This window comes from Lonchura striata, chromosome 37 (genome assembly GCF_050655825.1).
Source record: "Lonchura striata isolate lonStrDom1 chromosome 37, ASM5065582v1, whole genome shotgun sequence".
In the NCBI taxonomy this organism is placed as follows: Eukaryota; Metazoa; Chordata; class Aves; order Passeriformes; family Estrildidae; genus Lonchura; species Lonchura striata.
This window is the reverse complement of record NC_140739.1, coordinates 15,384,098-15,399,728: the sequence shown is the minus strand read 5'-3', so window position 1 is coordinate 15,399,728 and position 15,631 is coordinate 15,384,098. Positions and strand designations below refer to the sequence as shown.

Sequence of the window (15,631 nt, the reverse complement as noted above, 5' to 3'; positions counted from 1 at the left end):
GGGCACACCTGGGCACAGGTAACGCACACCTGGGCACACCTGGGCACACCTGGGCACACCTGGGCACAGGTGACAGCGCACCTGGGCACAGGTAACGCACCTGGGCACACCTGGGCACACCTGGGCACAGGTGACAGCGCAGGTGGGCACACCTGGGCACACCTGGGCACACCTGGGCACAGCTGGGCACAGGTAACGCACCTGGGCACACCTGGGCAGTATTTTAATGGGGTTTTTGAGGTGCTTTTTGGGGTGGATTTTGGGGTTTTTTGGAGCCTCCAACCCCGACTTGTGCCCCGCAGGTGTACGGGGACACGGACCCGGTGATGTCACCTGGGGGAGCTTTGGGGCGATTTAATGAGATTTTGGTGCATTTTAGTGCAGTTTTGGTGTTTTTGTGTATTTTAATGAGTTTTTGGTGTATTTCAGTGGGGTTTTTGGGGTTTTTGGGGTGGCTGATCCCAATTTTCGGGTTTCTAACCCCGACTTGTGCCCCGCAGGTGTACGGGGACACGGACTCGGTGATGTCACCTGGGGGAGCTTTGGGGCGATTTAATGAGATTTTGGTGTATTTTAATGAGTTTTTGGTGTATTTCAGTGGGGTTTTTGGGGTTTTTGGGGTGGCTGATCCCAATTTTCGGGTTTCTAACCCCGAATTGTGCCCCGCAGGTGGTGTACGGGGACACGGACTCGGTGATGTCACCTGGGGGAGTTTTGGGGCGATTTAATGAGATTTTGGTGTATTTTAATGAGTTTTTGGTGTATTTCAGTGGGGTTTTTGGGGTTTTTGGGGTGGCTGATCCCAATTTTGGGGTTTCTAACCCCGAATTGTGCCCCGCAGGTGGTGTACGGGGACACGGACCCGGTGATGTCACCTGGGGGAGTTTTGGGGCGATTTAATGAGATTTTGGTGTATTTTAATGAGTTTTTGGTGTATTTCAGTGGGGTTTTTGGGGTTTTTGGGGTGGCTGATCCCAATTTTCGGGTTTCTAACCCCGAATTGTGCCCCGCAGGTGGTGTACGGGGACACGGACTCGGTGATGTCACCTGGGGGAGTTTTGGGGCGATTTAATGATGTTTTGGTGTATTTTAATGAGTTTTTGGTGTATTTTAATGAGTTTTTGTGTATTTCAGTGGGGTTTTGGGGTTTTTGGGGTGGCTGATCCCAATTTTCGGGTTTCTAACCCCGACTTGTGCCCCGCAGGTGTATGGGGAGACGGACTCGGTGATGTCACCTGGGGGAGTTTTGGGGCGTTTTAATGAGATTTTGGTGTATTTTAATGAGTTTTTGGTGTATTTCAGTGGGGTTTTTGGGGTTTTTGGGGTTTTTGGGGTGGCTGATCCCAATTTTCGGGTTTCTAACCCCGAATTGTGCCCCGCAGGTGGTGTACGGGGACACGGACTCGGTGATGTGCCGCCTGAGCGTGCCCTCGGTGCCCGAGGCGGCCGCGCTGGGCCGCGCCGTGGCCACCTGGGTGTCCGGCCACTTCCCCGCCCCCATCCGCCTCGAGTTCGAGAAGGTGCCCCCAAAATCCGGGAGAGGTCCCAAAATCCGGGGAGAGGTCCCAAAATCTGGGGAGAGGCCCCAAAATCTGGGGAGAGGTCCCAAAATCCGGGGAGAGGCCCCAAAATCTGGGGAGAGGTCCCAAAATCCGGGGAGAGGCCCCAAAATCCGGGGAGAGGTCCCAAAATTTGGGGAGAGGTCCCAAAATCCGGGGAGAGGCTCCAAAATCCGGGGAGAGGTCCCAAAATCCGGGGAGAGGCTCCAAAATCCGGGGAGAGGTCCCAAAATCCGGGGAGAGGTCCCAAAATCCGGGGAGAGGCTCCAAAATCTGGGGAGAGGTCCCAAATTCTGGGAAAGGCCCCAAAATTCAGGGAAAGGCCCCAAAATTGGGGAAAGGCCCCAAAATTCGGGACAGGCCCCAAAATTTGGGGAGAGGCCCCAAAATCCGGGGACAGGCCCCAAAATTTGGGGAGAAGCCCCAAAATTGGGGAAAGGCCCCAAAATCCGGGGAGAGGCCCCAAAATCTGGGGAGAGGCTCCAAAATTTGGGGAGAGGTCCCAAAATCCGGGGAGAGGTCCCAAAATTTGGGGAGAAGCCCCAAAATCCGGGGAGAGGCCCCAAAATCCGGGACAGGCCCCAAAATCCGGGACAGGCCCCAAATTTGGGGAAAGGCCCCAAATTTGGGGAGAGGTCCCAAAATCTGGGGAGAGGCCCCAAAATCCGGGACAGGCCCCAAAATCCGGGGAGAGGTCCCAAAATTTGGGGAGAGGCCCCAAAATCCGGGGAGAGGTCCCAAAATTTGGGGAGAGGCCCCAAAATCCGGGGAGAGGTCCCAAAATTTGGGGAGAAGCCCCAAAATCCGGGGAGAGGTCCCAAAATCCGGGACAGGCCCCAAAATTTGGGGAGAAGCCCCAAAATCCGGGGAGAGGTCCCAAAATTTGGGGAGGAGCCCCAAAATCCGGGGAGAGGCCCCAAAATCCGGGACAGGCCCCAAAATTTGGGGAGAAGCCCCAAAATCCGGGGAGAGGTCCCAAAATTTGGGGAGAGGCCCCAAAATCCGGGGAGAGGTCCCAAAATTTGGGGAGAGGTCCCAAAATTTGGGGAGGAGCCCCAAAATCCGGGGAGAGGTCCCAAAATTTGGGGAGAAGCCCCAAAATTTGGGGAGAGGCCCCAAAATCCGGGGACAGGCCCCAAAATTTGGGGAGAAGCCCCAAAATCCGGGACAGGCCCCAAAATTCGGGCAGGGCCCCCAAAAAATCCCCAAAAACGCTTGCAGGGTTCCTTAAAGGGCATTTTGGGGGGGAATTTTTGGATTTTTGGGGCAATTTGGGGTTTTTGGAGGGAGTTTTGGGGGGTTTTGAGGGAGTTTTGTAGTTTTGGGGGGATTTGGAGTTTTTGGGGGAGAATTTTGTGGGTTTTGGGGGGAATTTGGGGGGATTTGGGGAGAGTTTTGGGGTTTTTGGAGAGACTTGGGGGTTTTGTGGAGAATTTTGGGGTTTTTTGGGGAGAGTTTTGGGATTTTGGGGGAGAGTTTAGGGTTTTGGGGGGATTTGGGGTTTTTGGGGGGATTTTTGGGGTTTTTGGGAGGGCTTGACAATTTGGGGGGAATTCCTGAGGAGAGTTTTGCAGGGATGGGGGGAAATTTTGGAAGGAATTTTGGGGTTTTGAGGAGTTTTTGGAGAATTTGGGTTTTTTAGGGTGGATTTGGGGTTTCTGGGGGTGGAATTTGGCGTTTTTGGGATGAATTTCTGGGGCTTTGGGGGAAGTTTGGGGGGGAATTTTGGGTTTTCGAGGGGAGTTTTGGAGTTTTTTGGGAAAAAGCTTAAAAATGGGGGAAAACAGCTAAAGATGACTAAAAACTGAGAAAAACAGCCAGTAATGTGATGAAAAATAGCTGTAAAATAAAAAAAAACACGGGGAGAAAGCTGGAAAAATAGTAAAAAACAGCTAAAAAACGGAGGAAAAAATTAAAAAGTAGTAAGAAAGAGTTTTAAAATGGGGGGAAAAATTAAAAATAATATTTCAAAAGCTGGGGGGGACCCCTGCAGGTGTACCTGCCCTACCTGCTGATCAGCAAGAAGCGCTACGCCGGCCTCTGCTTCCCGGGGGGCTCCGGGGGCGCCCCGAAACTGGACTGCAAGGGGCTGGAGGCCGTGCGGAGGGACAACTGTCCCCTGGCTGCCAACCTGGTGACGGCCTGCCTCAGGAGGATCCTGCTGCACAGGTGGGAGGGGAAAAACGGGGAAAAACGGGGAAAAACGGGGAAAAATGGGGAAAAAATGGGGAAAAATGGGGAAAAAATGGCCAAAAAATGGCCAAAAAATGGCCAAAAAATGGGGAAATGGCCCCAAAATGGGACAGCTCTCCCCTGGCTGCCAACCTGGTGACGGCCTGCCTCAGGAGGATCCTGCTGCACAGGTGGGAGGGGAAAAACGGGGAAAAAATGGGGAAAATGGGGAAAAACGGGGAAAAAATGGGGAAAAATGGGGAAAAAATGGGGAAAAACGGGGAAAAAATGGCCAAAAAATGGCAAAAACCTTCCTAAATAATGGGGAAATAATGGGGAATGGCCCCAAAATGGGACAGCTCTCCCCTGGTGCCAACCTGGTGACGGCCTGCCTCAGGAGGATCCTGCTGCACAGGTGGGAGGGGAAAAAATGGGGAAAAAATGGGGAAAATGGGGAAAAAATGGGGGAAAACGGGGAAAAAATGGGGAAAAAATGGCAAAAACCTTCCTAAATAATGGGGAATGGCCCCAAAATGGGACAGCTCTCCCCTGGCTGCCAACCTGGTGACGGCCTGCCTCAGGAGGATCCTGCTGCACAGGTGGGAGGGGAAAAACGGGGAAAAAATGGGGAAAAACGGGGGAAAATGGGGAAAAATGGGGAAAAACGGGGAAAAACGGGGAAAAATGGGGGAAAAATGGGGAAAAACGGTGAAAAAATGGGGAAAAATGGGGAAAAAATGGCCAAAAAATGGGGAAAAATGGTGAAAAAATGGGACAGCTCTCCCCTGCTGACGGCCTGCCTCAGGAGGATCCTGCTGCACAGGTGGGAGGGGGAAAAACGGGGAAAAAATGGGGGAAAACGGTGAAAAAATGGGGAAAAACGGGGAAAAAATGGGGAAAAAATGGGGAAATGGCCCCAAAATGGGACAGCTCTCCCCTGGCTGCCAACCTGGTGACGGCCTGCCTCAGGAGGATCCTGCTGCACAGGTGGGAGGGGAAAAACGGGGAAAAAATGGGGGAAAATGGGGAAAAATGGGGAAAAACGGGGAAAAAATGGGGAAAAACGGGGAAAAAATGGGGAAAAACGGGGAAAAAATGGGGAAAAAATGGGGAAATGGCCCCAAAATGGGACAGCTCTCCCCTGGCTGCCAACCTGGTGACGGCCTGCCTCAGGAGGATCCTGCTGCACAGGTGGGAGGGGAAAAACGGGGAAAAATGGGGAAAATGGGGAAAAATGGGGAAAAAATGGGGAAAAAACGGGGGAAAACGGGGAAAAAATGGGGAAAAATGGGGAAAAACGGGGAAAAAATGGGGAAAAACGGGGAAAAAATGGGGAAAAACGGGGAAAAAATGGCCAAAAAATGGCAAAAACCTTCCTAAATAATGGGGAAATAATGGGGAATGGCCCCAAAATGGGACAGCTCTCCCCTGGTGCCAACCTGCCTCAGGAGGATCCTGCTGCACAGGTGGGAGGGGGAAAAAATGGGGAAAAATGGGGGAAAACGGGGAAAAATGGGGAAAAAATGGGGAAATGGCCCCAAAATGGGACAGCTGTCCCCTGGCTGCCAACCTGGTGACGGCCTGCCTCAGGAGGATCCTGCTGCACAGGTGGGCGGGGGAAAAAATGGGGAAAAAACGGGGGAAAATGGTGAAAAAATGGGGGAAAACGGGGAAAAAATGGGGAAAAAATGGCCAAAAAATGGGGAAATGGCCCCAAAATGGGACAACTGTCCCCTGGCTGCCAACCTGGTGACGGCCTGCCTCAGGAGGATCCTGCTGCACAGGTGGGAGGGGGAAAAAATGGGGAAAAACGGGGAAAAATGGGGAAAAACGGGGAAAAATGGGGAAAAAATGGGGGAAAACGGGGAAAAAATGGGGAAAAAATGGGGAAAAATGGGGAAATGGCCCCAAAATGGGACAACTGTCCCCTGGCTGCCAACCTGGTGACGGCCTGCCTCAGGAGGATCCTGCTGCACAGGTGGGAGGGGAAAACGGGGAAAAACGGGGAAAATGGGGAAAAATGGGGAAAAAACGGGGGAAAACGGGGAAAAAATGGGGAAATGGCCCCAAAATGGGACAACTGTCCCCTGGCTGCCAACCTGGTGACGGCCTGCCTCAGGAGGATCCTGCTGCACAGGTGGGAGGGGGAAAATGGGGAAAAAACGGGGGAAAATGGGGAAAAATGGGGAAAAATGGGGAAAAAATGGGGAAATGGCCCCAAAATGGGACAGCTCTCCCCTGGCTGCCAACCTGGTGACGGCCTGCCTCAGGAGGATCCTGCTGCACAGGTGGGAGGGGGAAAAAATGGGGAAAAATGGGGGAAAAATGGGGGAAAATGGGGAAAAAATGGCCAAAAAATGGCCAAAAAATGGGGAAATGGCCCCAAAATGGGACAACTGTCCCCTGGCTGCCAACCTGGTGACGGCCTGCCTCAGGAGGATCCTGCTGCACAGGTGGGAGGGGGAAAACGGGGAAAAAATGGGGGAAAATGGGGAAAAAACGGGGAAAAATGGGGAAAAATGGGGAAAAAATGGGGAAAAACGGGGAAAAACAGGGAAAAAATGGCCAAAAACGGTGGAAAAAATGGGGAAATGGCCCCAAAATGGGACAGCTCTCCCCTGCTGACGGCCTGCCTCAGGAGGATCCTGCTGCACAGGTGGGAGGGGAAAAACAGGGAAAAAATGGGGGAACACGGTGAAAAAATGGGGAAAAACGGGGAAAAAATGGGGAAAAACGGTGAAAAAATGGGGAAAAACGGGGAAAAAATGGGGAAAAATGGTGAAAAAATGGGGAAATGGCCCCAAAATGGGACAGCTCTCCCCTGGCTGCCAACCTGGTGACGGCCTGCCTCAGGAGGATCCTGCTGCACAGGTGGGAGGGGAAAAAATGGGGAAAAATGGGGGAAAATGGGGAAAAATGGGGGAAAATGGGGAAAAACGGGGAAAAAATGGGGGAAAAACGGGGAAAAAATGGGGAAAAATGGTGAAAAAATGGGACAGCTCTCACCTGGCTGCCAACCTGGTGACGGCCTGCCTCAGGAGGATCCTGCTGCACAGGTGGGAGGGGGAAAAATGGGGAAAAATGGGGGAAATGGGGAAAAACGGTGAAAAAATGGGGAAAAAATGGGGAAAAATGGGGAAAAACGGGGAAAAAATGGGGAAAAACGGGGAAAAAATGGGGAAAAAATGGCCAAAAAATGGGGAAATGGCCCCAAAATGGGACAACTGTTCCCTGGCTGCCAACCTGGTGACGGCCTGCCTCAGGAGGATCCTGCTGCACAGGTGGGAGGGGGAAAACGGGGAAAAAATGGGGAAAAACGGGGGAAAATGGGGAAAAACGGGGAAAAACGGGGAAAAAATGGGGAAAAACGGGGAAAAAATGGGGAAAAATGGTGAAAAAATGGGACAGCTCTCCCCTGCTGACGGCCTGCCTCAGGAGGATCCTGCTGCACAGGTGGGAGGGGAAAAAATGGGGAAAAATGGGGAAAAATGGGGAAAAACGGGGAAAAAATGGGGAAAAATGGGGAAAAAATGGCCAAAAAATGGCCAAAAAATGGGGAAATGGCCCCAAAATGGGACAGCTCTCCCCTGGCTGCCAACCTGGTGACGGCCTGCCTCAGGAGGATCCTGCTGCACAGGTGGGAGGGGGGAAACGGGGAAAAACGGGGAAAAATGGGGAAAAATGGGGAAAAAATGGCCAAAAAATGGCAAAAACCTTCCTAAATAATGGGGAAATAATGGGGAAATAATGGGGAATGGCCCCAAAATGGGACAGCTCTCCCCTGGTGCCAACCTGCCTCAGGAGGATCCTGCTGCACAGGTGAGAGGGGGGAAACGGGGAAAAATGGGGGAAAATGGGGAAAAAATGGGAAAAAATGGGGAAAATGCCAAAGAAATGGGGAAATGGCCCAAAACTGGAGCAGCTGAGCAGAGGGGGCGGTCTCAGAGCTGGGGCTGGTTTTGGGGTCACTGGGGTGGGTTTGGGGTGGGTTTGGGGTCAGTTTTGAGATGGATTTGGGGTCAGTTTGGGGTCAGTTTTGGCATGGGTTTGGGGTCAGTTTGGGGTCAGTTTTGAGATGGATTTGGGGTCAGTTTTGGCGCGGGTTTGGGGTGGTTTTTTGGGTGGATTTCGGATGGATTTGGGGTCATTTTTGAGGTGGATTTGGGGTCAGTTTGGGGTGGATTTGGGGTCAGTTTTGGCGTGGATTTGGGGTCAGTTTGGGGTCAGTTTGGGGTGGATTTGGGGTCAGTTTGGGGTCGGTTTTCGGATGGATTTGGGGTCAGTTTTGAGGTGGATTTGGGGTCAGTTTGGGGTCAGTTTTGAGGTGGATTTGGGGTCAGTTTGGGGTCAGTTTTGGCACGGGTTTGGGGCGGATTTTTGGGTGGATTTCGGGTGATTTGGGGTCTCTGATCCCGCAGGGACCCGCAGGGCGCCGTGGCCCACGCGCAGGAGGTGATCTCGGACCTGCTCTGTCACCGGGGGCTGGGGTGGGTTTGGGGCGGATTTTTGGGTGGATTTCGGGTGATTTGGGGTCTCTGATCCCGCAGGGACCCGCAGGGCGCCGTGGCCCACGCGCAGGAGGTGATCTCGGACCTGCTCTGCAACCGCATCGACATCTCCCAGCTCGTCATCACCAAGGAGCTGACGCGGGCGGCCAGCGCCTACAGCGCCCCGCAGGCCCACGTGGCCCTGGCCGAGAGGTGGGGCCCCAAAAAACCCCGAAATCACCCCAAAAACACACCCAGAAACCCCAAAATACCCCCAAAACCCACCCAGAAACCCCAAAAACCCACCCCAAAAACCCCAAATCACCCCAAAATACCCCAAAAACACACCCAGAAACCCCAAAAACCCACCCCAAAAACCCCAAATCCCAGCCAGCGCCTACAGCGCCCCGCAGGCCCACGTGGCCCTGGCCGAGAGGTGGGGCCCCAAAAACCCCAAAATCACCCCAAAATACCCCAAAAACCCACCCAGAAACCACAAAAACCCCAAAAACCACCCAGAAACCCCAAAATACCCCAAATCCCAGCCAGCGCCTACAGCGCCCTGCAGGCCCACGTGGCCCTGGCCGAGAGGTGGGGCCCCAAAAACCCCAAAATCACCCCAAAATACCCCAAAAACCCACCCAGAAACCACAAAAACCCCAAAAACACACCCAGAAACCACAAAAACCCACCCCAAAAACCCCAAAAACCCCAAATCCCAGCCAGCGCCTACAGCGCCCCGCAGGCCCACGTGGCCCTGGCTGAGAGGTGGGGCCCCAAAAACCCCCAAAATCACCCCAAAAACACACCCAGAAACCCCAAAATACCCCAAAAACACACCCAGAAACCACAAAAACCCACCCCAAAAACCCCAAATCCCAGCCAGCGCCTACAGCGCCCCGCAGGCCCACGTGGCCCTGGCCGAGAGGTGGGGCCCCAAAAAACCCCAAAATCACCCCAAAATACCCCAAAAACCCACCCCAAAAACCCCAAAAACCCCAAAAACCACCCAGAAACCCCAAAATACCCCAAAAACCCACCCAGAAACCCCAAAATACCCCAAAAACCCCCCAAATACCCCCCAAATCACCCCAAAAACCCCCCAAATCACCCCAAAAACCCCCCAAATCACCCCAAAAACCCCTGAAATCACCCCGAAAAACCCTTTTATTCCCAAATCCCTCATTTTCCCACCAAATTCCCCCATTTTTCCCCATTTTAGCCCCATTATTTCCCCAAATTCCCTTTTTTCCCCGATTTTCCCCATTTGCCTCCCAAATTCCTTTTTCCCCATTTTCCTATTTGCCCCCCATTTTTCCCTATTTTCCTCCCATTTTTTCTGCATTTTCCCCATTTTTCCCTATTTTCCTCCCATTTTTTCTGCGTTTTCCCCATTTTCCCCCATTTTCCCCCCATCTTTCCCCATTATTTTCCCCATTTTTTCTGCTCTTTCCCCATTATTTTTCCCCTTTTTTCCCTGTTTTTTCCCCGTTTCCCCCCCATTTTCCCCCATTTTCCCCCGTTTCCCCCAGATTCCCATTTTCTGCCCAGATTCCCATTTTTTGCCCAGATTCCCATTTTCTGCCCAATTTCCCATTTTGACCAGATTTCCCATTTTCTGCCCGGACTCCCATTTTTCCCCAATTTTTCCCGGTTTTCCCCGGACTCCCATTTTTCCCGATTTCCCGTTTTCTGCCCAGATTCCCATTATTTTTCCCGGTTTTCCCCATTTTCCCCCGTTTCCCCCGGATTCCCATTGTTTTCCGCCTGTTTTCCCATCATTTTCCCGTCGTTTTCCCGTTGTTTTCCCGTCGTTTTCCCGTCGTTTTCCCGTTGTTTTCCCGTCGTTTTCCCGTTATTTTCCCGCCGTTTTCCCGTCGTTTTCCCATTGTTTTCCCGTCATTTTCCCGCCGTTTTCCCGTCGTTTTCCCTTTGTTTTCCCATCATTTTCCCGCCGTTTTCCCGTCATTTTCCCGTCATTTTCCCATCATTTTCCCGTCGTTTTCCCGTCGTTTTCCCGCCGTTTTCCTGTCGTTTTCCCGTCGTTTTCCCGCCGTTTTCCCGTTATTTTCCCATCATTTTCCTGTCGTTTTCCCGTCGTTTTCCCGCCGTTTTCCCGTTATTTTCCCGTCGTTTTCCCATCATTTTCCCGTCGTTTTCCCGCGGTTTTCCCGTTGTTTTCCCGTTATTTTCCCGTCATTTTCCCGTCGTTTTCCCGTTATTTTCCCGCCGTTTTCCCGTTGTTTTCCCGTCGTTTCCCGCCAGGCTGCGGCGCCGGGACCCCGGCCGCGCGCCCGGGCTGGGGGATCGCGTCCCGTACGTCATCGTCAGCGGCGCCCGCGGCACGGCCGCCTACCTGCGCTCAGAGGTCAGCGGGGTCAGCGGGGTCACCCGGGGTCACCCGGGGTCAGCGGGGTCAGCGGGGTCAGCGGGGTCACCCGGGGTCAGCGGGGTCACCTGGGGTCACCCGGGGTCACCCGGGGTCAGCCGGGGTCAGCGGGGTCACCTGGGGTCAGTCAGGGGCACGGCCGCCTACCTGCGCTCAGAGGTCAGCGGGGTCAGCGGGGTCAGCGGGGTCAGCCGGGGTCAGCGGGGGTCAGCGGGGTCACCCGGGGTCAGTCAGGGTCACCTGGGGTCAGCGGGGTCACCCGGGGTCAGCGGGGTCAGTCGGGGGCACGGCCGCCTACCTGCGCTCAGAGGTCAGCGGGGTCAGCGGGGTCAGCCGGGTCAGCGGGGTCAGCGGGGTCACTCAGGGGCACCCGGGGTCAGCGGGGTCACTCGGGGTCACTCAGGGGTCACTCAGGGGTCACTCAGGGGTCACTCACCGGTCACTCACTGGTCACTCATTGGTCACTCAGGGTCACTCAAGGGTCACTCAGGGTCACTCAGGGTCACTCAGGGGTCACTCGGGGTCACTCAGAGGTCACTCACTGGGCACTCACTGGGCACTCACTGGTCACTCACTGGTCACTCAGGGTCACTCAGGGTCACTCAAGGGTCACTCGGGGTCACTCAGGGGTCACTCGGGGTCACTCAGGGGTCACTCAGGGTCACTCACTGGTCACTCAGGGGTCACTCGGGGTCACTCAGGGGTCACTCACTGCTCCCATAAATTTCCCCAAATTTTATCCCAAAAAGCCCCAAATTTCCCCCAAATTTTCCTAAACCCCTCCATATTTCCCTAAACCTTATCCCCAAACCCCCGAATTTCCCCGAATTTCCCCGAATTTTCCCCTGAACCCCCCGAGAGCTCCCCCGGCCGTTCCCGCGTTGGGAATTTTCCCGAAATCCCGGGAATTCTCCCCAAATCCGCGCAGGACCCGGTGTTCGCGCTGGAGCAGAACCTGCCCATCGACACGCGCTACTACCTGGAGCAGCAGCTGAGCCGGCCCCTGCTGCGCATCTTCGAGCCCATCCTGGGCGAGGGCCGCGCCCAGGCCGTGCTGCTGCGTGAGTGAATCCCCAAAATTCCCGAAATTCCCAAAAATTCCCAAAAATTCCCAAAAAACCGCGTCCGAATCGGGCCAGGAACGGCCGAAATAGAGCCAGAAATAGTGAAAACAGAGCCAAAATTGGGTGAAATTCCCCCAAAATCAGCAGCTCCGAGCCCATCCTGGGCGAGGGCCGCGCCCAGGCCGTGCTGCTGCGTGAGTGAATTCCCGAAATTCCCGAAATTCCCGGAAATTCCCAAAAAACCGCGTCCGAATCGGGCCAGGAACAGCCGAAATAGAGCCAAAAATGGGCAAAACGGAGCCAAAATCGGGTGAAATTCCCCCAAAATCAGCAGCTCCGAGCCCATCCTGGGCGAGGGCCGCGCCCAGGCCGTGCTGCTGCGTGAGTGAATTCCCAAAATTCCCAAAATTCCCAAAAATTCCCAAAAAACCGCGTCCGAATCGGGCCAGGAACGGCCGAAATAGAGCCAGAAACGGCCGAAATAGAGCCAAAATCGGGTGAAATTCCCCCAAAATCAGCAGCTCCGAGCCCATCCTGGGCGAGGGCCGCGCCCAGGCCGTGCTGCTGCGTGAGTGAATCCCGGAATTCCCGAAATTCCCAAAATTCCCAAAAAACCGCGTCCGAATCGGGCCAGGAACGGCCGAAATAGAGCCAGAAATGGGCAAAACGGAGCCAAAATCGGGTGAAATTCCCCCAAAATCAGCAGCTCTGAGCCCATCCTGGGCGAGGGCCGCGCCCAGGCCGTGCTGCTGCGTGAGTGAATCCCGGAATTCCCAAAATTCCCGGAAATTCCCAAAAAACCGCGTCCGAATCGGGCCAGGAACGGCCGAAATACAGCCAAAAATAGTGAAAATAGAGCCAAAATCGGGTGAAATTCCCCCAAAATCAGCAGCTCCGAGCCCATCCTGGGCGAGGGCCGCGCCCAGGCCGTGCTGCTGCGTGAGTGAATCCCGGAATTCCCGAAATTCCCAAAAATTCCCAAAAATTCCCAAAAAACCGCGTCCGAATCGGGCCAGAAACGGCCAAAACAGAGCGAAAATCAAACCAAAATTGACCCAAATTCGCTGCGAGACCCTCGAGTCTGGGAGGGGTTTTGGGGGAATTTTGAGGGAATTTTGGGGATTTTGGGGAATTTTGGGGGAATTTTGGGGATTTTTGGGGTCCCAGCAACTCTGGGGAAGTTTTTGGGGGATTTTTTTGGGGGAATTTTTGGGGATTTTGGGGTTCCCTGACCCCGAATTTCCCCCGCAGAGGGGGAGCACACCTCGGGTCCGGGGGGATTTTGGGACGGATTTTGGGGGAATTTTGGGGGAATTTTGGGGGATTTTGGGGGGTTTTGGGGCTCCCAGTGCCCCCGGGATTTTTGGGGGGATTTTGGGGGAATTTTTGGGGATTTTGGGGGTCCCTGAGCCCGAATTTCCCCGCAGAGGGGGAGCACACCTCGGGTCCGGGGGGATTTTGGGTGTTCTGGGATGGATTTTTGGGGGGATTTTGGGGGGTTTTGGGGCTCCCTGTGCCCCCGGGATTTTTGGGGGGGTTTTGGGGGAATTTTGGGGGATTTTTGGGGATTTTGGGGGTCCCTGAGCCCGAATTTCCCCGCAGAGGGGGAGCACACCCGCTGCAAGACCCTCCTGACCGCCCGCTCCGGGGCGCTCTCGGCCTTCACCTCCAAGCGCAGCAGCTGCATCGGCTGCCGGGCCCTGCTGCCCCACCACGGTGAGACCCCCTCATTAACCAGTTAATTAGCCCCCGCACTAATTAACCCCTAATTAGTCACCTCGGGGTGGAATTCACCCGGTTTTACAAAAAAAACCGGGTCCGAAACGGCCAAAATCCCCGAAATTGGACCTGAAAAAAGGGGATCCTCGGAATGGAGCCCCCTCCCCAAATTAATCACCAGAATGCCTGCCCTAATTAATGAGCCCTGCTCTAATTAGTGGGCCCTGCCCTAATTAACACTAATTAATCCCCTCCGGCTGGAATTAACCTGGTTTTACCAAAATAAACGGGTCCAGAATGGCCAAAATCCCCAAAATTCGACCTCGAAAAATGGGATTCTGGGAATTGAAGCCCCCTCCCCAAATTAATCACCAGAATGCCTGCCCTAATTAACGGGCCCTGCGCTAATTAACTCTAATTAATCCCCTCCGGCTGGAATTAACCTGGTTTTACCAAAATAAACGGGTCCAGAATGGCCAAAATCCCCAAAATTCCACCTCAAAAAAGGGGATCCTCATAATTAAAGCCCCCTCGCCAAGTTAACCAAGGCTAATTAACAACCCCGCCCCTAATTAACGACCCCAACCCTAATTAACGACCCCGACCCGAAATTTCCCATCCCCGAAATTAATCCCATCCTTTTCCCCAAAATGGGGGTCCAGGACCCCCAAAATTCCCAAAATTCAGCACAAACATCCCCAAAACTGGAGGGGTTGGAGCCCCAAAATCCCCAAAGTCAAGTCCCTTCCCCAAATTAACATGAAATTATAATTAAAATCGTTAATAATTAATTAATACCTCCATAATTTAACCCACCCTGCCCAAAAATTTGGGGTCCCGGAGCCCCAAATTCACCCGAAATGGACCCAAAATCCGCAGGTGCAGTTTGCGATTTCTGCCGCCAGAGGGAGTCCGAGCTCTACCAGAAAGAGGTGGGGGGGCTGGGTCCGAAATTTGGGGTTAAAATTGGGATTTTGGGGTTAAAATTTGGGGTTTTGGGGTTAAATTTGGGATTTGGGGGTTAAATTTGGGATTTTGGGGTTACATTTGGGATTTTGTGGCAGCTGGAGGGATTTTGGATATTTTGGAATATTTTGGGGATATTTGGGATATTTTGGGATATTTTGGGGTGTTGCTCAGGTGAGCCAGGTGTGGCAGCTGGAGGGATTTTGGATATTTTGGGGATATTTTGGGATATTTTGGATATTTTGGATATTTTGGGATGTTTCTCAGGTGAGCCAGGTGTGGCAGCTGGAGGGATTTGGAATATTTTGGGATATTTTGGGGATATTTTGGATATTTTGGATATTTTGGGGTGTTGCTCAGGTGAGCCAGGTGTGGCAGCTGGAGGGATTTTGGATATTTTGGGGATATTTTGGGATATTTTGGATATTATGGGCTGTTTCTCAGGTGAGCCAGGTGTGGCAGCTGGAGGGATTTTGGGGATATTTTGGGGATATTTTGGGGATATTTTGGATGTTTTGGGGTTATTATGGGGTGTTTCTCAGGTGAGCCAGGTGTGGCAGCTGGAGCGCAGCTTCGCCCGGCTCTGGAGCCAGTGCCAGCGGTGCCAGGGCTCCCTGCTGCAGGACGTGCTCTGCTCCAGGTACACCTGGGCACACCTGAGGGGCACCTGGGCCACCTGGGGCACCTGGGCACACCTGAGGGGCACCTGGGCCACCTGGGGCACCTGGGCACACCTGAGGGGCACCTGTGTGTCACCTGTCATTATCCATGTGTCACCTGTCACCTGTCACCATCCCTGTATCACCTGTGTCACACATATGTCACACCTGTGTCACCTGAACCCTGTCTGTGTCACCTGTGTCACCTGAACCCTCTGTGTGTCACACCTGTGTCACCTGTGTGTCACCTGTGTGTCACCTGTGTGTCACCTGTGTCACCTGTGTCACCTGTGTCACACCTGTGTGTCACCTGTGTCACCTCGCTCAGGTCCCCTCAGTCACCCCCAAATGTCCCAAAATCCCCAAATCCTCCTAAAATCCCCCAAACCCGCCCAATCCTGAAATGTCCCCAAATCCCCAAATCCCCCAAAAAAACCCAAATCCCCCAAAATCCCCCAAATCCCCCAAAAAAACCCCAAATCCCCCAAAAAAACCCAAAATCCCCCAAATCCCCCCAAAATCCCCCAAAAAAACCCAAATCCCCCAAAATCCCCCAAATCCCCCAAAAAACCCAAATCCCCAAAGGTACCAAAATGTCCCCCAGTCCTGAAATGTC

At 53.5% G+C, this 15,631-nt stretch overlaps 1 protein-coding gene across 3 annotated transcripts in view; it reads left to right on the top strand.

Annotated features, from left to right (window-relative positions):
* POLD1 (DNA polymerase delta 1, catalytic subunit) overlaps window positions 1–15,631 on the top strand; it is a 38,467-nt gene that overhangs the window by 22,203 nt on the left and 633 nt on the right. For 2 of the 3 annotated variants that reach the window (XM_085565892.1, XM_085565891.1), the window contains exons 18-25: window positions 1,383–1,520; window positions 3,553–3,728; window positions 8,279–8,431; window positions 10,484–10,586; window positions 11,536–11,668; window positions 13,274–13,387; window positions 14,270–14,322; window positions 14,899–14,996. In XM_085565892.1, coding sequence (XP_085422018.1) covers window positions 1,383–1,520; window positions 3,553–3,728; window positions 8,279–8,431; window positions 10,484–10,586; window positions 11,536–11,668; window positions 13,274–13,387; window positions 14,270–14,322; window positions 14,899–14,996 — 968 coding nt within the window. Of the gene's footprint in view, window positions 1–669; window positions 1,353–1,382; window positions 1,521–3,552; window positions 3,729–8,278; window positions 8,432–10,483; window positions 10,587–11,535; window positions 11,669–13,273; window positions 13,388–14,269; window positions 14,323–14,898; window positions 14,997–15,631 lie in introns of those variants that run through there. The other variant, XM_085565893.1, reaches the window with a different exon arrangement.